Raw genomic sequence first — 20,630 nt, 5'->3', positions numbered from 1 at the left:
TTCTGTGCCCCCTATGGGGGCCAGTTTCACCAACCCCTAGGTACGTCCCTGTTTGGCAGTGAACTAAGTACACAGTCAGAGTCAGGTCGCCTACTCAGGAGGGAGAAATGAGCTCCCTCAGGTGCAGTGGTGGTGGTGGGGGGGTAAATTTGGTTCAGTTCACATTTAAAGACGAACCTACCTAACTCGCACTTCCTAGAGAAATACTCAAACTGAAATGCAACCCTCTTTCAAAATCCATGCTTCTCCAAATTTTTGTTCTCCAGCCAACTGATGTGCACAGACTAGGGTAAAAGTATGCTTTAAAGTGAATATTATGGTAAAAATAACATACCTGGGCTGGATCTATACAAATGAAACACTACAGAAAGAAACGTAAGAGCTCTTTATTGAAAATCCCATTGGCAACAAATTATTGCTCTACAGCACCATCTGGTGCCACATGTTTATAACGCAGTTATAACAATGTATTTGACTAGTGTAGCTGAGTCCCAAGATGCATCATATAAACTACCTGCCCAACATGCTATATACAAATGTGTATTAGGATAAATTTGTATTAAAATATTGGTGAGTTCCCATGAGGACTTTTAAAAAATGCTAGCTGATGTGAAAACATGAAGAATTTAAGTTGAACTTGGAAAAGGGAGAATCAGAAATAAATGAAAACTGACATATTCAGGTGGCACCATGAGTGGAGGATGAAGGTAGGTATTGGTGTATGAGTGGTGCAACCAGTCTTTTTTTAAAAAAAATGTCAAACCTAGTAGGGTGCAGCAGAAACTGTGTTATTTTGGCTCTTCTTTCCGACAGCAAAATGTCGTGAGCTGCCACCCATGCCTAATTTAATTGTAAGTGTATAGCTTAGCTCTATTGAACTCATTTAAATACTGATTGTGTTTTATTTACGCTGACCTATATCAGTGAAACTTCAATACTGTCAAGCCAGTGAACTACTCTTTTGAGCTCTGTATATTTTTCCCAGTGGAAAAACGGGATGCTATTTCAGACTCTGAAAATTCGATACAGGGATGAAATGTTTTGTTACAGCTATAAATATATCACCAGCTATATCAGGATTGGAATAAAACTAATCATTTTTTTCTTGAAAGTCTAAGGACGGTGTGTTCTCTTAAGAGCTGAGCTGTATATGAAGGGCCTTTTTCCTCCATGCAGGGTTCAGGCTATGAAATTAAAATGGTCACTTTTCAGAGCAAAATTCATTGCAGAAAAATATATATCAGCATAGTTTAGAGAACCATTTGCTGCCTAGTGCGTCATTTGCTTCTGCTGCAGTCTCAGCCAAGAAGTAGACTTCTTTAGAATTGAGGAAGGGAGGCCAATAATTGGACTTATTCCCAGGCAAGTGTGTATAGGATTGCATCCTTAGTTGCATATTGAAATCCAAGGTTGGCATATACTTGCCATCACATTAATTTAAGTGGTGTAGTGCCTGATACACAATTCACACACTGCACTTTTAAGTGCCTTCTACAACTGACCACTAATATATGCAATATGGTGGCACATGTGTTGAGGGAACATTTTCAGTACAGTCAAACTTTGGTTGTCGAACGTAGTCTGTTCTGGAATCCTGTTCAGCTTCCGAAATTTTCAGAAACCAAGATGAGGCTTCCGATTGGCTGCAGGAGCTTCCTGCATTCGAGCGGAAGCCGCATCGGATGTTCAGCTTCTGAAAAAACGTTCAAAAACTGGAACACTTCCTTCCGGGTTTGTGGTGTTCAGGAGCTGAAACGCTCCAAAACAGAGGTGTTTTGGAATCGAGGTTTGACTGTACCACTACCAGTTTTGCTCTGAACTTGACTTCACGCATGTCTACTCTTATTTTGATCCTGTGATGGTCTGAGTCAACTGCCACAGATCAAATACTATAAATATTTTTCATGTCACACAACATTTTCCTTTATGGAAGCAGTTCATGGCTGCAACTCAGATTCAAAGGTATCTCCTCATGAAATATGGGATAAATATGTTCATATATGTGCATGTGTGAATCATCTGGAATGACAAATCATGTAATGACTACCTACCACTGACCTTTCTGATGTTGTTGGGCTACAGCGTTCATCTCCCCTGATCATTGGGGCTGGCTGGGTGTAAGTCAGGTTCCCCATCCCTGAGCTACTGTTAAGTTGGAGAGTCATATATTATCCTGCAAACTTATCCACAATTCCTATTAAATCACTGTGCTTCTATAACTCAGGTGAATCATTAATCTTTTTCTCTAGGCATTTATTCACAAGAAGCACACTTTTCTTTTCTTTTTAAAGAAAGGTGGATATTCCTATGTATCTTGAAAACAACCCAGGAAGTCCTGACAGTTAGCAGAATGGATGATACAAGGCCCCAAGGGGACAACACTCCCGCTTTGTGCTCTTTTAATGGTATAATGTGCATGAGATGCAAAATGAATTATGCTCAATGAATGTGGAGATTTGTTCGATCTTTGCATACCGGAGTGCTTGCCTAATGCACTCTACACAGCTTAAGCTTGATATCCAGAGACTCTGTTGTTTATCGGCTAAAAACAGGTGTTTTAGCATAAACACACAAATATGCTTGGAGATATCTATAAGAGAGAAAAGCATTCTAATTAGCCGGAGAATCAAAGGCATGCGGATTAGTTGTGATGTGGAATTGAAAGCCAATTCAGATTAGAGTGGTGTGGTGACAAACACCTTAACAACTGAGAAGTGGCTTTCATTATAAAACTGCCTCATAAACCTCAAGATATTCCTCTCTCTTGTGTACAGAAGAATGGTGAGGTGTTGAATATGTTTAAAAATCGAACGGAATTAGTGACATTTTAGAATGTAGTTTTGCTTTTTGCTTGAAGCTTATAGGAGCTACAAAAAAACTCCTACTATTTTAGGATGCCTATATTTAGAACAGCCAGGTTCTTTTCAGAGGTTGCTGGGCTCCCATTAGCCCCAGTTAGCATGGGTAATGGTCCAGCTTGGTAGGAGTTGCAGAACAACAACATCTCAAGGGCAGCTGCTTAAGGGAGGATTGGCTTAGAATGCGTGTCACCTGCTCTGCATCTCAATAGACACCAGGGGAGGGCACAGAATGCATGAAATCACACAAAACAAAATGCAGACCATAAACCACATTTAAACAATTAAACTAAATCAACAGAGCAGCTTAACCCAAAAATCACCCAAAAATAATAATTAATATGCTAAAATGCTGAAAATGCCTGGGCAAAACAAGGAAGTCTTTATGCAGCACCCAAATGTTAAAAGTGCTTCTAAAGAGATTTTAATAATAAACTAGGCACCACCCTATGAATCTCCATTGAAGGGTGATCTAAAAAGAAAGGATGAATGAAGGACTAGCAGAAGTTCACCTGGAGCCATCTTAATAGCATTTTCAGTTCCAGGTAAATACTTTCTATTCGTCTAATTTATCTGATCCCTTATGGTTCACAGTCTTGGCCTTTTGGTATTAAATTGTGTCTTTAAAAGTGTTATAACTGGATTTCAGGGTTTTTTCTTTTTTAAAAATAAATTGTTACAATATAAAACAATAAAAACTATATGTTAATGTATTCTGTTTTGTGAGCTGCCCAAAGAGCTTCTTTTTTAGGGTGGTTCTATAAATATAGTACAGTAAACAAATACAGTGGTACCTCGGGTTACAGACGCTTCAGGTTACAGACTCTGCTAACCCAGAAATAGTACCTCGGGTTAAGGACTTTGCTTTAGGATGAGAACAGAAATTGCATGGTGGCGGCGTGGTGGCAGCAGGAGGCCCCATTAGCTAAAGTGGTACCTCCGGTTAAAAACAGTTTCAGGTTAAGAACGGACCTCCAGAACGAATTAAGTTCTTAACCCAAAGTACCACTGTACATAAATGTACCTACAAGAAAAACTATCTTTTCTTCTCTTGGCTTCCTCCTGCTTAGGCAGGCAGGAAGAACAGGACCTTCAAATTATCTATAAAATTGGGAGGAACAAGTTTCTCCAATCCGCTTTGCATTCAGCACGTTCAAAGTAGATACAGAGAATACATATGGAGAATATAGTTTCAACAGTTGTCAGCAGTATTTTCAAATGATCTCAGAAACAGAGAAATATAATTAAAATGCAAATTAAGGCTGGAAATATGGAAGGGGAAAGTACAAGTCTTCTTTTTCTGCCACTGGGACAGCTGGTCTATTTACATTTCAGTATTTTCTGTAAAGTGAAACTAGGGCTGTTACTTGAACCCAATGGTTGCCATACCCACCCAAAAAGTTGGGTGCATCTGAGAGTGCATGTTGGTCACACAGAGTATCTTGTGGGTCATTGCAGCCGATGAAAGGTCCAACAGCAGGCCTCCTCGTCACTGGCAAATAAGCCTGATGCAGGTAAGCAGTTGCTGGTTGTGATTGCCTGAAGAGGGACCTTGAGCTGCATCTGTTCACCAGTCTCTGTTCGGTGTCTCCTAAGTCAGGTCCTCCATCATAGAGGGCATGTGTTGCAGTGAGATCACTAGAAACTGCCTCCCTGTTGTGGGGCGGGACCATTTGGATGGCCGCAATGCCCCATGTTGCTGGGGTAGAAATTTGGTCAGTTGGGTTGGCTATTGGCTGCTGAGGGGCTACTTAAATTGCTGCACGTTGCTTTCTTGCGACGTGCAGCGGATCACCCGCCCTCCTCTCCCTATATTTAGGGTTGTTCTTATGGTCTTGCTATGCCTGTCTAGGGGTCATCTGTTTTGGAGCAGGGGCCCGGTAAGAATTTTGCCATTTGGCTGATTGGCTGGTGCCACTTGGTTTTTGCCTACCATGTAGCAAATCGTCACCACTTTGTAAGGTTGGCGGTTAGGCATTTGGTTCAATGTTTTGGGGAGGGGACGTGGTTGGCTGTGCCTGCCCCTCCATCACTGCTGCTATGGAATTCCATTAAAGGAATCCAGGGGCTCGCCTTACTTTTCAGAACCCTGTCAAGGGGCTAGGGCCATGCCCCTGGGAGCATCTGAGGTGAGCTGTGAGATCGAAGGGAGTTCTTGCTCCCCCAGGATGCTTTCCCTTACTGGCATATGGTGGTGCCCAGTGTCAGTCCTGTTCCTGCCACCATGAAGGTTCATGTAGTCTGGAACCAATGCCTAAGCAACCATTCACATGCTGTAATCAAAAAAGTTGTGGCCAAAATTTAATGCCAAAAATCTTAAACTAAAATTTTTGTCTATGGTGTCTTCATTTGGGGGTAGTTTTGGGGGTCTTCACACGCAATTATAGAGAAGCAGACAGATAGGAACATTCCATTTTGATATCATCACTATGTCCCAGAATAATTCAATGCAGGGAATGTCAAAATAATTGGCGGCTCATAGGTGCCCACTATGGATTGTGTCAGTGCTGGTGCCCAGTACACCATCACAGTAAGCCCACTGGGTGGATGAACAATGGCAATTTGCCCAGCCTCTGTGCACCCTGGAACAAGCCCTGTTAGCAAATGGTAATTGGAGTGCGATTTCCTGCCACCAACTAACCTATCCCTTTCTTATTTTTGTCTGGAGGTTGGGGGCATAAGAGAAAATACAAGACTTACAGTGGTAGAGAGCAAACCTCGATCTAAGTCAATCTGGCAGCTGTCTGCATAATTGAACATCCCTGCTTTGAATAGTTGTCCTACCCCACCTAAAAGTTAGCAAGTATTTTCACCCTATCTACTGAGATATCATGGCTTGCTCTTGCTCTCCAGCCTGCTAGACTTCACAAATGACCCTCATAGTTGAAGGTAGATATTCATGTAACAAAAATTATCAGTGCTCTCCCAATCTCATGTCTTATGCAGAGCAGTTTTCTATAATAATAATAATAATAATAATTTATTATTTATACCCCGCCCATCTGGCTGGGTTTCCCCAGCCACTCTGGGCGGCTTCCAAAAGAATATTAAAATACTATGTTACATCAAACATTAAAAGCTTCCCTAAACAGGGCTGCCTTCAGATGTCTTCTAAAAGCCTGGTAGTTGTTGTTCTCTTTGACATCTGGTGGGAGGGCGTTCCACAGGGAGGGCGCCACTACCGAGAAGGCCCTCTGCCTGGTTCCCTGTAACTTGGCTTCTCGCAGTGAGGGAACCGCCAGAAGGCCCTCGGTGCTGGACCTCAGTGTCCGGGTAGAACGATGGAGGTGGAGACGCTCCTTCAGGTATACTGGACCGAGGCCGTTTAGGGCTTTAAAGGTCAGCACCAACACTTTGAATTGTGCTCGGAAACGTACTGGGAGCCAATGTAGGTCTTTCAAGACCGGTGTTATATGGTCTCGGCGGCCGCTCCCAGTCACCAGTCTGGCTGCTGCATTCTGGATTAGTTGTAGTTTCCGGGTCACCTTCAAAGGTAGCCCCACGTAGAGCGCATTGCAGTAGTCCAAGCGGGAGATAACCAGAGCATGCACCACTCTGGCGAGGCAGTCCGCGGGCAGATAGGGTCTCAGCCTACGTACCAGATGGAGCTGGTACACAGCTGCCCTGGACACGGATTTAACCTGTGCCTCCATGGACAGCTGTGAGTCCAAAATGACTCCCAGGCTGCGCACCTGGTCCTTCAGGGGCACGGTTACCCCATTCAGGACCAGGGAATCCCCCACACCTGCCCGCCTCCTGTCCCCCAGAAACAGTACTTCTGTCTTGTCAGGATTCAATCTCAATCTGTTTGCCGCCATCCATCCTCCAACCGCCTCCAGACACTCACACAGGACTGTCACCGCCTTCACTGGTTCTGATTTGAAAGAAAGGTAGAGCTGGGTATCATCTGCATACTGATGAACACCCAGCCCAAACCCCCTGATGATCTCTCCCAGCGGCTGCATGTAGATGTTGAAAAGCATGGGGGAGAGGACAGAACCCTGAGGCACCCCACAAGTGAGAGCCCAGGGGTCTGAACACTCATCCCCCACCACCACTTTCTGAACACGGCCCAGGAGGAAGGAGCGGAACCACTGTATGACAGTGCCCCCAGCTCCCAGCCCCTCAAGACGGTCCAGAAGGATGTTATGGTCGATGGTATCAAACGCCGCTGAGAGATCCAGCAGAACTAGGAAACAGCTCTCACCTTTGTCCCTAGCCCGCCGGAGATCATCAACCAGTGCGACCAAGGCAGTTTCAGTCCCATGATGAGGCCTGAATCCCGATTGGAAGGGATCCAAATGGTCCGCTTCTTCCAGGCGTGCCTGGAGTTGTTCAGCAACCACTCGCTCAATCACCTTGCCCAAGAATGGAAGATTTGAGACTGGGCGATAGTTGGCCATCGTGGCCGCATCTAAAGATGGTTTTTTAAGAAGCGGTTTAATAACCGCCTCTTTCAGCGGGTCTGGGAAGGCTCCCTCACGGAGGGAAGCATTCACCACCCCACGAAGCCCATCGTCCAGCCCTTCCCGGCTAGCTTTTATAAGCCAGGATGGGCAAGGATCAAGGAGACAGGTGGTTGGTTTCACTCGTCCAAGCAGCCTGTCCACATCCTCGGAGCCCATTCTCCTGCAGGCAGACTCAGTACTTGACTGCTTTCCAAACATATGGCAACTCCTAGGCAAAATAAATAAGTGGAAGGAAATCCAATTTGGCCAAGCATACTACACATATTTCATCTTAAGGCAGTTTGGCAAATATTTATAAGCACTTGAGATATTTGAAACGATGTGTTTCTTTGGGAAACTGGCAAGGAAGTCAAGATAAACGTTATTTTTTTCCTTGCACTGGCATTCAGTGGTGCCTTTAGAGCCAGATAATGGGACACAGGTCTGGGAGGCCTCGGCCAACCCCCCAAAAAACCCACACTCCATCAGTAACTGCTATCCACAATGTCATTTATTTATTTTTAAGAGAGGGTGCGTGTTGCAAAGCAAAGATCCAGACAGTCGCACCTACCATCTTTGTATCCCAGAGTGATGCACTTCTGGACCCATGTGGGATGCTGGGAGGTGAAAATGGCTGTCTGAAGCTTTCCTCTGCAGCATGCCTGCTCAAAACAGAAATACATTGTGACCAGTTACTGCTACCACACCACCTGGTAAGACCAACTGGTGCGAAGGAAGGAGAAGGCCTGTATTTATTTATTCAAAAATATTTGCAGGGGTAGTTGGGTCAGAACTTGACAACCTATGTGAAACTTTAGGAAGAAAGCAACAGAACCTGCTCATTCCTTCTTGCATGCTTGTAAGCCAAACACATGCCTTGATTCTTCCTCGTGGGGCCCTGGGCACAAAAGGCCATAAAATGCTTTCTGTATTGGAAAAGAGAGCCCCCCAGTCTCAGATGAGTCCAAATTCAGTAGAAATGAAGACTGCTTCCATGCTTAGATTTCCTTGCTGAGTTGGACCAATGACACTTTAAAATCCTAAGTGCTGCCACTGCCTGGGGGTTAACTCAACAAACCAAGGAGGATAGAATTATCATGGGTGACTACTGCTGTGAATTTCACACACACACACACCATTGCTCTTCTTATGTAAAGGAAGTGCATATCACACTGACTCCACACTTAAGAATTGCTGCCTGCAGATTTCCGCAGATTTATGTCTGGTCAGTGGAACACACAAAAAAAGAGAATCTGTGACTGGCAAAGTGTACGCACTCCTTTCTAATCTAATGCTGGGGTGTACGAATCTTACTCCCAACCTCCCACTGCTAGATCTCTGCCACATCTCAGAAGAAAGCAGCTGTCAAGAGCAAGTGTGCCATTTTTCTCTCACTGTTTCCACTGACAGCCTCTCAATCCATTAAGTTATCTCGTTTTTTAAAAAAGCTGTTTTTCTTTCATTAATTAGCCAAGGTAGGCTGGCTGCTCTCATTGTATTCCTTCTAACCGATATTAAGTAGCAACGTTCCTTCAGCTCCTTCTGAATCGAGAAAATGTGTGCGGCTTTGAACAGATGTAAAGGCATTACAGAGTTCATTTAGAACATAATCAGCAGATAATTACAAGGTACTCAGCTAAATTGCAATGAATGGCAAGTGCCAGTCGCTTTCTCCAAACACCAAAATTAGGCGTTTTTATCTCCACATGCAAAAGGGGGTCAAAAAGAGCAGGAAATGACTAATTTGAAAACCTTTTATTATGGCTGAGTTTTGTAAAATTGATATTGTACATTTTGTGCAAGAAAACAATGTTCTGATTGTTTCTGCTGCGTGGATCCTGTTCTATAGTAAATAATAGTAATCAGAAGCATTGTAAGTTTTCCTCCAGTTAGTCCAAAACATACACCACCTAACCTCAGCTTCTGCTGGACTTGAAGCACATACAGATCTGAATCTCCATAAAAACTATCAATGTGTTTTGATGTGCCTGTTTTCAAAACATAACATGGCTTTCTATTTTTATTTTTTTAAAAAGGATAAAGCCATTGCTCCTTTATCGCAGAATCCTAGGTGGATAGCCTGTTTATCTGTGGCACCTGGCAAATACTTATTCAGCCTGCAATCTCGGTCTTAGAAGTGAGTTTACAAGTTGAATTTAAGGCTTCCAAATTATTTTTGTCCTCTCCCCATCCCCTCCCCTCCTGCCTCTGCAACCTCACAATTGGCAGCAAGTCAGGACCCCACTTCATTATAGAAGGACTCACCTAATTTCTGTGATTGTAAGTTGATTTGTCTGGCAGGCAGACTCACCCAGAACTTAAGTAACTTTTATGCATTTCCACCAGACCTGAATTGCTAACTTAGGCTTCAAGCCTAACACCACTTACTTGGGAGTAATCCCCACTGAATTCAACAGGACTTGCTTCTGAGGAGGCATGGTTAAGATTATACTGTTAGTTAGTACTTTGCACTCAAAATGATGGTCTTTGTTACATTTTTATCATGTCCTTCCTTCCAGAAACTCAGAGCTGTTCACATCCTCTATTTTATCCTCACAACAACCCTCTGAGGTAGGCTAGGATGACAGACAGTGACTAGCCTAAAGATGCCAAGTGAACTTCAGGGCCAACACTACCATTAGGCAGGGTGAGGAGGCTGCTTTAGGTGGCAGATGATGGGAGGCAGGGAGTGCTGGTGAAATAAGATTCAGCGACCAATCTACTCAGCTTCTGTAAGCAAAATGTCTATCTTGTCCTTTGCATCCAGCAGCAAAATGTCTTGGGGTGGCCCTGTGTGGCTGAACAAGGATGTGAACCTGGGTCTCCACTCTATTTACTACATACACTGGCTAAGAGCAGCACGGTTTCTGCCACCATAATGGTTTCCTGCAAATCATGCAGAGTTTGCATAAAGCTTCTACTCACTTGGTTCACATACATTATGCAATCCTTGTGATGCACTATATGTATTATTTGCATTCACATCAGCAGAAACACCTCTGTGGCTTTACAATATCCGTGCCTGCTTGTTTCATGTAATGTTGTCCTAAGCTGTTTTTTCAGATGTTACTTAAGAAGCTGGGGGCCTGAGTGGCTTGCAGGGTCTTAAGGCTGATCTCTTGGATGGCATAACAACACTTTGTTCCTTGGCACTTTTCTGTCTCACATGCCCTTTCGTGATCTTTATCAACTCTCCCTGCAGAAATACTGTCAAATTTAATAAACCACTCAGCATTATTTATATAGCTGGATGCTCTGAGAAATGTAGGAAAAGGAAGATGCTCTGAGCTACTTCACATTACTCCTAGTCAAATGATGCAAACATGTGGCTTCGAGTGATATTTTGAAATCCTGTGAGTTTATAAATAGAGAAATTTTTTAGCATCTATCAACATTCTCACACCCCGTTTTCCATGATAATTAATGATTGGCTTAATGTTCAGGGCTGTCATCCCAGGCAAATAGAACTAGGTCCTGCTGTGCCAATGCAAAGTTATAACCTGGTGCCATTGCTTCCAAGAGACTCAGGGTTTTACACTGTACAATGGATCCCTCCACAGCAGTGGGTTTCAAATGTGCCAAATGGGAAGGAATGGGGACAAATCGGGAGGTTTTTTTTTCACCATCCTTGTGGTATTTTGGTCACCACAGGAGCTCCAGAGACTCAGAGCCTCTTCAAAGAAGGTCTGCTACTCTCCAGCAATGCCTATGAAAATGGCCCAGATTAAGCTACTTCCTGTTTGCTGCTCTGCTTTCAGGGCACTCCTGCTGCAGTTCTAGAATCCCAATGGTGTGGGTGGCTCTCAAAGGATGACTCTCATGGAGCTGTAGGCCTTTATTTAATATGTTCAGCACATAAACAAAATGATGTATTGATGCAGAACATCAGTGGATTATAAACCAAGAAATTCAGCACTGGAGGGTCAAATGCCTAATAGATATACTGTTCCTGGTGGCACACAACTTGGCATTCTGGGGATATTCAGATAAGCTCTTTTCAGATAACAATGGAATTTTTCTGCGGCTTGTACAAGCTGCTTGGCAAGTATGATGAGGTAATGGGTGAGCATTTGCGGTGTGCATCTTCAAAGGCGCATAATGATCACTTCTGTGGGAAAACCATTGAGAATCAACTGATAGTCTTTATGGCCAAGGAAGTGTCAGAGAACATACAGAGCAGGCTGTACATAGCCAAGTATTACTCTGTCATACTAGTTTGCACACCGGATATAAATCCCTGTAAGATTTGTTGACAAAGGTGGGTGATAAAGGTTTCTGTAAAGGAATATTTCATAGAATTCAGAACAATGCATGAATTAACCAAAGATGGGCTTATGGACCTTTTTCTAAAGAAACTTGAGGAAAACAACATTAAGGTTAAGGGCTGCCACAACCAAAGTTATATAATGGTACCCACATGATAGAGCAGAAAAGGGTGCCCAGGCAACAACTGCTTACACTGAACTGACAAGCTACTCCATGGCTGTCATTCTCGCAGTCTATTAGTTTCAGATGCAGCCTCATCATCAAAGGAGTCTATTGCCCCTTTCTTTGTGCTATTCTCTGCCTCTGTTCAGTGAAACCAGATACTGAAAGCCAGTGATCACCGTAAAAGAGCCTGCAGAAGCCCTTGATGTTGATGCCGCTATCAAAGAACCACCATGTAAGCACTGCAAGAAGAGGAAATTTGAATACGAGGGTCAGGCTCACAATGAGGAGAGTGTTCAGAAGAAATCTTCAAATGAGAGTTCTTCTACACATTTGTCAACATTACTCACGTTTCAGTTGAGCAGCTTGACTATATGGGTGATGCATGGGGATTCTTGTGCAAACTTGAGAAGCTACCAGAAGAGACACTTACCAGCCACTGTATGGATTTCTACAGAGCCCTCACCACTCCAACATCAATAGTGCAGGTGTTTATATCGAGCTAGACCATCTGCACAACATTCTACCTCCCACAATAGGCTCACCACAAGGTGTTCTGCATTGTACAACCATGGAGCTCAGCTTGCTGCCCTTCCCTTATCTCAGCTTGGTGCTCAGACACTTGTTTTTGCCACACTAGCTCAATGCAAACATGGAGCTGAATGCAAACGTCCTAGCACAATTTGGAGGGGAACACAGCCACAGAGCTCAGATTGGCACCATCCCTCCTTCTGTCTAATTCTCCAACCCAGGGATAGGATCTCCAGAGGTTGCTGGACTTGAATTTGCATCAACCCCAACCAAGCTTTCCAATGTTTTACGGATAAAGGGAACTGTAGCCCAACAACATCCATAGGTACGCAGGCTCCCTATCCCTGTTACACAACACGGGTTGCCACCATCTTCATCCTAAATTTCTGCAAATAATCTCAATGAAAAACACCAAGCAGAAGGAAGCAGGATACATAACTGTGAATTTAGATACTAGCAACAACAACACAAATATACCCAGTCTCAGCACAAGGAAATACAAAGCAGATTTATTAGGAATGGTATCCTCTGAAAGTCTCCAAAGACTTCCAAAGAATCCAGAAAAGTGTAAGGAAAAGCAACTCATGACCTCATCAACAAACAGGTTTCGCTGTCTTAGGTTTTGGTTGATTGCTTAATTATGTGAGCCTCAGAATTTAATTAACTCATCAAAGCTAATTTGAAAAGATCTCTCGAGGCTGTGAGAGCTTATATTGTGACTGCCATTTGTATTTGCTGGTTTGGGACCATCTATCGGGTTTTGTCATTGCGTCAACATTAACTTTAATCTTGTTTGAATGTCATTGTGTTTACTCAGTCTCCAGTTTGGGGCTTTATATCTCCATGTGCAGTGGTGGCTCATAAGCAGATTACTTATAGGGAGGGGGCACCTGGTCTGAATGGTCACATGTGGCGAAGGGGGTGTGCTGTGCGTCCTTACCACTGAGCATCATGAGGCAGCAGCAAAGGCAGGGGTCACCTTATGCTAAAGTGTGGCTGCTGACTGGCCACTAACACCAATGGCCTGGCAGGGAACATCTGGCCAGTCACAAGCCACATATCTATGTTGTGATGATCCAAACACTCCGCTGCTTCTGCTGATTGGATTATCAACTATGACGAGAGAGGGGAGGGAGAGAGAGAGAATTACTTAGATTAAGTGTGCGACTCTGCAAAACAACTGCCTTTGCAAGAGAATTTTGTTCAGCGCCTTTATGCCTGAGTAACCATTTAGGAGATAAATTTTTTAAATAAAAATGAACAGTGCAATCCTCTATGAGAAGTAAGCCCAGTTGAGTGCAATGGGACTTATTTGCCGATAACTGTGTGTAGGATAGCATCGAAGCCTAGATTATTCCCTCAAAGGACTTGTGTAGAATCTTTACTGTACATCATCATGCCATTCTGATGATCTGAACCCCACTAGGATGACCTTTGTTCTCACATTCTTTTATTTTCATCAAATGATTTTTTTGGCTACCGTGCAGAGGTTGGAGGGGCACCTGTCATGGATGCGTTAGCTGAGATTCCTGCATTGCAGGGAGTTGGACTAGATGACCCTCACAATTCCTTCCAGCTCTTCAATTATATGAGTCTATGCAACTGTTTTATTTGAATTAACCATTTGTATCATGCTCTAAACAATGCTGACTATTATGATTGCTAGTCATAAACAGGAAACCTTTGTCATTTGCAATATAGAAGACTTTACATTTGCAGAACAGAATTGAGACTAGCACATATTGAAGAGGCAGTTTGACCTTTCCACAAGATGGTTCTTTAACACCTGTCACCTATTTGGGCAATTTTGATTCTCGCTACGTTCTCTACTTCTGTATGCAGATTGTCTCGTATAATAATTATGTGCTTTGTATTTGTTGCAATCATAGTTTGGAACAAGAGGGAAGCCTGGTTGTGACTTGTTTCCATAACTCTTTCACTGCCTACTTTTTGAAAAAATGAATCAAAGTATCGTGCAATGAACATTGATTCATAGGATCAAACTTTTTGTTGTATACACTGTTAATAGTTTACCACTGCTCTTGGTAAAATATTTGCATCTAGGAAAAAAACATAGTGGTAGATATCTGTGTGTCTGCAGAAGCAAACATTCCTTGTCCTTTCAAGTAATTTCAGGTACAGAATGTTGCTTTCTCAAAAGTACGAGATCATGTAAACTACAGATGACGAATCGAACACATTTACCAGAGTGTACCGCTTCATGCTGCAAGGGTCATAAGCTAATGCTTAACACCCTGACCCCTGCTCATGAATAGGGATGCCACCCTTAATACACCTACTAGGGAGAAATGTGTTCTTACAAGTCGCCTTATTGTGGCCTTGGTGCTGCTAATGCTTACAAGTGTTTCACAACATTCATACAAAATCATTCTTATCAAAAGGCCATCTCATATTCCCACCCCTCACCCCCGTGTAAATAAGGTTTGCAATTTCTATGGATATTTTTACTCATTGGATTTTCTGCAGAAACAGTGGGTTTTATCCAACACTGCTGTTCCACTCACACAGCAGAAATCCACTTGTGCAATGGAGCTTGCACCTCGTCTCTCCTGCAGCCTCCACCAGACTCTCAAAATTTGTTCCAGAGGGATGGGGGACAAACAGGGGAGCATGAGGGAGGGAGGGACCACTGCATGAGTGAGAGCAGCTCACGCAGTGCATACCTCCAACATTTCTCCGATGAAAATAGGGACGTCCCATTCCATAATGATAATTTTACTATTTATACCCCACACATCTTACTGGGTTGCCCCAGCCACTCTCGGCAGCTTCCAAGATACATAAAAACATAATAAAACATTAAAAATCTTCCCTATACCGGATTGCCTTCAGACGGTTCGGCGGTCGGATAACTCCACACCCTCCAACATTTCTCCGGTGAAAATAAGGATATCCTAAGGAAAAGTGGGACATTCCTGGGCTGGCTTCTCTTAATCAGGGACGTCCCTGAAAAATAGGGCCATGGAGGGTCTGGCAGTGTTGGATACAGCCCAATGAATCCAGTTTAAATGGGAAAATAATGTGGGAATGGCATTTTGGTGAGTGGGGTCAATGCTGGCAGGGGCTGATTGAAGTTGTAGAGCATTGTAGGAGCCTCTCAAACATCTGGAGGTCACTAGGTTGGTGACAGCTGTGCTTCTGAAAGTCTTCTGAACCTAAGACAAAACTTTTCAGGGGCCCAGGGGACTACATTACAGTAGTGAGACAGGAAGAACCCCATTCATGTGTCCTAATGCAAGTGCTTCATTAGATGACACACATTACATTTGTACACAGGCATATTGTGGCCTTCAAGTTGTAGGTGGCTGTAGAACCAAGTAAATTCATGCTGCGATGTTTAAAACGTTTGTTTTTCTCTGTTTCATTAGAATGATTATAGGAAGTTATCTATGCAATGCAAGGATTTTGTGGTGGGTGTGCTGGATCTCTGCAGGGACACAGAAGAAGTGGAGGCTATTCTGAATGGAGATGTGAACATGCAAACATGGACTGAGCATCATCGCCCAAGTCTGAGCAGAATCAAGCTGGCCATTAAATACGAGGTCAAAAAGGTAAGCATCCCCTGAGCTGCTTTGTTGTTGTCTTTTTCTTTTTTCTTTTTGAAAGCCAAATACAAACTGATAAACCAGTGGAATTACTGTATGAGTTTCAGTTCAAAGCACACACATACAAAACTGAAGTGGAAACTGAAAGCAATGTTGGCAGATAAGGAAGAGCGAGGGGCAGTAGGGGAGAGTAATAGCCATGAAAGTGTGTGCTGCTGAACCCTGGAGCAGGTAAGTGCTAGGTTTTCAGCATTTACTTTCTTCTTTCACAACAGGGGTGATCTGAGGCTTCTGTGTTTGATCCTCAGGACTCTCATCTGACCATGGCACAGCCCTCAGTTCCCTGATTTGAACCCTTCTTGAGCATTTTTGCCCGGCTAGAATGTGTCCTTCAACTCTAATAATGCTTGCACTTGCCTGGACAGAGGATCGAGAGGGGAGTGTGAAGAAACAAGCATTCTGTAAATTATAAATTCACCTTTATTGCCCTGCCCACTTTTCCCTCTGGCACCACCTACCAGAAGATTGCCCGGGAAAGAATGCAACCCCTGGAAGGAAAAAGCTCCCCCCCCCCAATTATATATAATGCCAAGACCTATAGAGCACAGTGAAGAATCAGCCTAATATTACAGGCAGAGTATTATTATTTTAAAAAATATGGATTGGAGGGAATTCACCCATTGGGGCTTTCCTTCCTCCACACTCCCTGAAATTGACTGGGGGGAGCCAGGCGCTGGCGGAGGAAGAGGAGTGGGGGGTAGTGCCCCGCCCCCGGCAGCGCGATCTCGACAGGGTGCCATCGCGGCTGCCCCCCTGCCTCCGCTGGGTGCCCTGCCCCTGCAGGTGGAGCCCCGCCTCCAGGACATGCACTAGCCCTCGCCTGCTCTCCGACCCCCCCCCCCCGGTGCTGGAGCATGAAGCTCCACCACTGGAGTTAGGAAAGCCCCCAAAATAGCATATGGTGGGAGGAGAGGAGGGATCATTCCGTTTGGCAAGTGGAAATGCTTCCACAGATGGAATGTTCATCCTAGCGTGATGTTGAATTTGACCCTTACAGTGGTACCTTGGGTTACAGAAGCTTCAGATTACATACACTTCAGGTTACAGACTCCGCTAACCCAGAAATAGTACCTCAGGTTAAGAACTTTGCCTCAGGATGAGAACAAAAATCGTGTGGCGGTGGAGCGGCAGGCCCCATTAGCTAAAGTGGCACCTCAGGTTAAGAACAGTTTCAGGTTAAGAACGGACCTCCAGAACGAATTAAGTTCTTAACCCGAGGTACCACTGTATTAATTAAATCTACATATATGTATACAATGCTAAGCCTGACCTAGGCTGCTTGATGAATTTGATTTTTGTGAATTCTGGCCCAAATGAACCAGGGGAACTCTATTACCCATCACCTTACTTCACACATTCCAAATGTTCTGACATAGATCATGGTTTGAGAACTATGGAAAAATGTGCATTTTGAGAGAAAATGTGTTTATAATACATATTTGATTTTGCAATTAATTTAATTAAGAGCAGTAGATTAATGCAGAAATAAGGTAGAACAAGCTTATGGGGATTCAGATTGCAAATCAGATTGCAAAACTGATTGAATTGCCCATCCCTGGCCTAAATGAATGGATTCACCTTGCTTCCTAACTGTGAGAAAATCTCTTTCAGTTCAATGTTGCATTGCTTTGGGGCCTAAGTACTAGCTATGATGTGGTCCATTTGTGCAACAAAATATGCTTCTGGCTTCCTAGACTGTATAGATTTGGCAGAGGAGAAAGGGATACCACTTCATTTCTCAGAATACATTTGTTTGCGAATAATTTTATCTGTCTGAAACTGGCAGAGCATGCCAAGAGAGAGGGGAGGGAGGAGAAATGGAAAGAAATAGATGGATGATGCAAGAAAACTTGCTTTGTTTTAGATTCAAGTCACCTGGTATGTTAAGCACACTTCTTTCTGTATATATAAAAAGGATTCTTAGTGCTGTCTGCTTTTTTCAAAAACTAGAAAAGGAAGAAAGCAGCTGTGTGTAGGGTCCCAGTTCAGATCAGGATGGCAGTGCAGTGGGGAAATAATAATTTAACCCTTTCTGTGCTGGGCAAATAGCAATTTGGTGTGAATTTTGGCAGGAAATAATTGGTTAGGAAGGGTTAATCCTGTCCTCCCCTCCCCCTCCTACCATTATCCCAGTCTGAATTGGGCTACCAGGTAAGTGCTTTTTCTGAAAAAAAGGAAAGCAGCCAGCAATTTAATGTATAGCTTGACCCCTAGCAGGATTTTTTTTTTATTGTGGACAAGTGCTATGTGAATGAAAGCCTGGCATTTTTCACCTCGGAAGCTTCCCTCATTTTTTTGGGAATGCTTGCCCAATTTATTCTCCATCTTTCAAGGGAACCAAAAAATCCATCAGAACTTTGTCCTTGTGAAACGGCCACAGCATTATTTTGCCTCTGCTAAAAGGGAAAACTGTGAGTAAAAATGGCCAAGAGAGGGAAAGCAACAGCCTGTTAAAAGCATGGGAAATTACTTTGTTCTAGTCAGGGCATTATCAATGGTTCTCTGTTGCGAGCATGTGCTATGCAAATTGATAATTTCTTTCTTTCCTGGGCCTGGGTGGTTCAGATTAATTATTTGTACAATGTACTGTGATGGAAATTGGGATACTGTAAGTGGACTGTAGAGACGTTCCAAATTTTGTAGCTAACATCTGTTCCCTCCTTTTCCTCCAACTCCCACCACCTGCTTAGTTCTGCCTCTCGACAGCTGTGGCCAGAGACGGTCTCTTCCTGTTATCAAAGCAATTAGTTCAGACTCTAATACTGCAGGGTCCTCCATTTTAATTCGCCTAGAGAGATCCTGTGTTTATCCATCATCCCCATTGTTGGATTTGAGGTAGTGTTGCTTTGGAACAGAGTGGGTTGGGGAAATGAACGAACCGGGATTCACAAGTACTAGCGCCGCAGTGTGATATTTGCAAAAATAGGAAGAAATTCCCTACGCTCATTAAATTCTGATGAACATTTACTAGGGAGGACAGTAACTCACTGGCTGAGTACATCATTTGCATGCAGAAGGTCCCATCTTCTATCCTTGGCATTTCCCATTGAAAGGATCAGATAGCAGATGATGCAAATGATACACTGCTTGAGGCCCCATCACAACATGATGGTTTTTAAAAATGCAGATAGCATCTGCAGGAGGGCACCAGTAATTAAGTAATTAAGCATGGACAGGGAATTTAACCCTTTCCTCCGCTGCCACTCTCCTGAGGAAAATCCATCCCCTGAATTTGCTTTGGGAAGAGCTCCCCCATAGGCACCATTGGACGTGCACCTGCCAATTCAAATGGCAGCTTCAGAAAAGTGATTTTCCCCAGGACAACAGCAAAGGAGACAAGAAGATTAAATTCTCTCTCTCTATGCCTGCTCTGATTTTGATTCAACCACTCATTTTGCAAGTCCTAGACATTCAGAGGGAATGGGTGGATTAGAAAGTGGGCTGCTGGGTGAAGGGAGTAGATAGGAGAATGTGTTCCAAGACAAATAATTCTTCTTATTAGCCTTACAAATTAATTTTCAAACTATTGTGCAGGTAGCAATCATTAAAAGTTGTCCTGAGTCCACCCCTTGCTGCAACATTTTTTATGGGTAGCAAATCACTTACAGGAATCACACTGCTTCAGTTCAGAACCCTTTAAGAAACTAACTGGAAGTTTCATAGCCATAACTCTGTCAAAGTGTTTGTACTGTTTTTAATGTTGGTTTCACTTTGCGAGTTGCTTTTGTGTCACTTTTTGTGCGGAAAGTTGTTATTATTGTTTTATTTATTAACTGTATGGAGATACTCTGCATTACTTCCTGCATGGATGCTGATACCTTTTTAAAGGTTATGTACTGGGTGTGTAAGGACTTTAATGCCCAAAGCACATTCTCAGGAACTTGAACAACCCATTACATGTGAGCTGCCATTATATAGCAATGCTTTCTCCCGGATGATTCATCCCATTCGCAGAACTGTACCTGGGTGCTCGCATATTGAGGCTTCACACACTCAGCTCAGCGTCCATCACCTTCTGGATTACTTTCACTGTTGTTGCAACATTGCAGGATGCTCTGGAAAGTGGCCCAGATTGCAGGAGTTTTGGCTTGTGTGTTTTCCTAGACGGCCAGTTGGAAGCACATTACTCTAGCTAATACACTTTTTTAGATGGCTGGTTGCTCTGCCTAATGAGCAGTGGCAATCACTGCTGGTTTTAAAAGCAAAGCTGACTCAGAGAAGAAACTGTGGGATAGGCTTGCAAAAATAGTGACCAAATCTTAAGAGATATGCAAATTGGATTGGATCATATCTTAAGCTAAGCAAATTGCACAGCACCACTCCAACTAAAACAGGGCCTGTTTTTTGGCAAATTTGTATCACACTTTTCCAGTGCAGAGACTTTATCTTTTTCCCTTTGGACTGGTCTTCTATATAATTGCCTACATAGCTCACAGTATGTTGGCTGATGCCTTGCAACCAAACAGTGATGCACTGGGCCATGCTCCCAGTGGTGTGAAAATTCAGTATACTAATAGGCTGGCCATCAAAAGAAGACTAACTTTATTGCAGAAGTGTTTGGTAGCAGGGTGAATGAGAAGCATCCATTTGTGGGCACTTTCTCCTCCATCTGAACGTTGACAAGAACTTCCTATAGGCAGAGAAATGGGGGCCCAATGTAAAGACTGAATGAATGTCCTTCAGTCTAGCCCCAATGCATTTGGGTGCTCTTACTGCATGCTGTCAAATGGACTGCCTTG

The 20,630-nt window shown here is 43.4% G+C and overlaps 1 protein-coding gene across 2 annotated transcripts in view; it reads left to right on the top strand.

The window, feature by feature from the left end:
- Window positions 1-20,630, top strand: part of TRPC7 (transient receptor potential cation channel subfamily C member 7) — a 123,602-nt gene that overhangs the window by 34,876 nt on the left and 68,096 nt on the right. For both annotated transcript variants that reach the window (XM_080996279.1, XM_080996278.1), the window contains exon 3: window positions 15,655-15,837. In XM_080996279.1, the coding sequence (XP_080852405.1) occupies window positions 15,655-15,837 (183 nt within the window). The remainder of the gene's footprint in view (window positions 1-15,654; window positions 15,838-20,630) is intronic.

Source organism: Podarcis pityusensis, assembly GCF_964106645.2.
Source record: "Podarcis pityusensis genome assembly, chromosome: 2".
NCBI classification, from domain to species: Eukaryota; Metazoa; Chordata; class Lepidosauria; order Squamata; family Lacertidae; genus Podarcis; species Podarcis pityusensis.
Note: the sequence above shows the minus strand (reverse complement) of the source record. Positions and strands in the feature narration are given on the sequence as shown.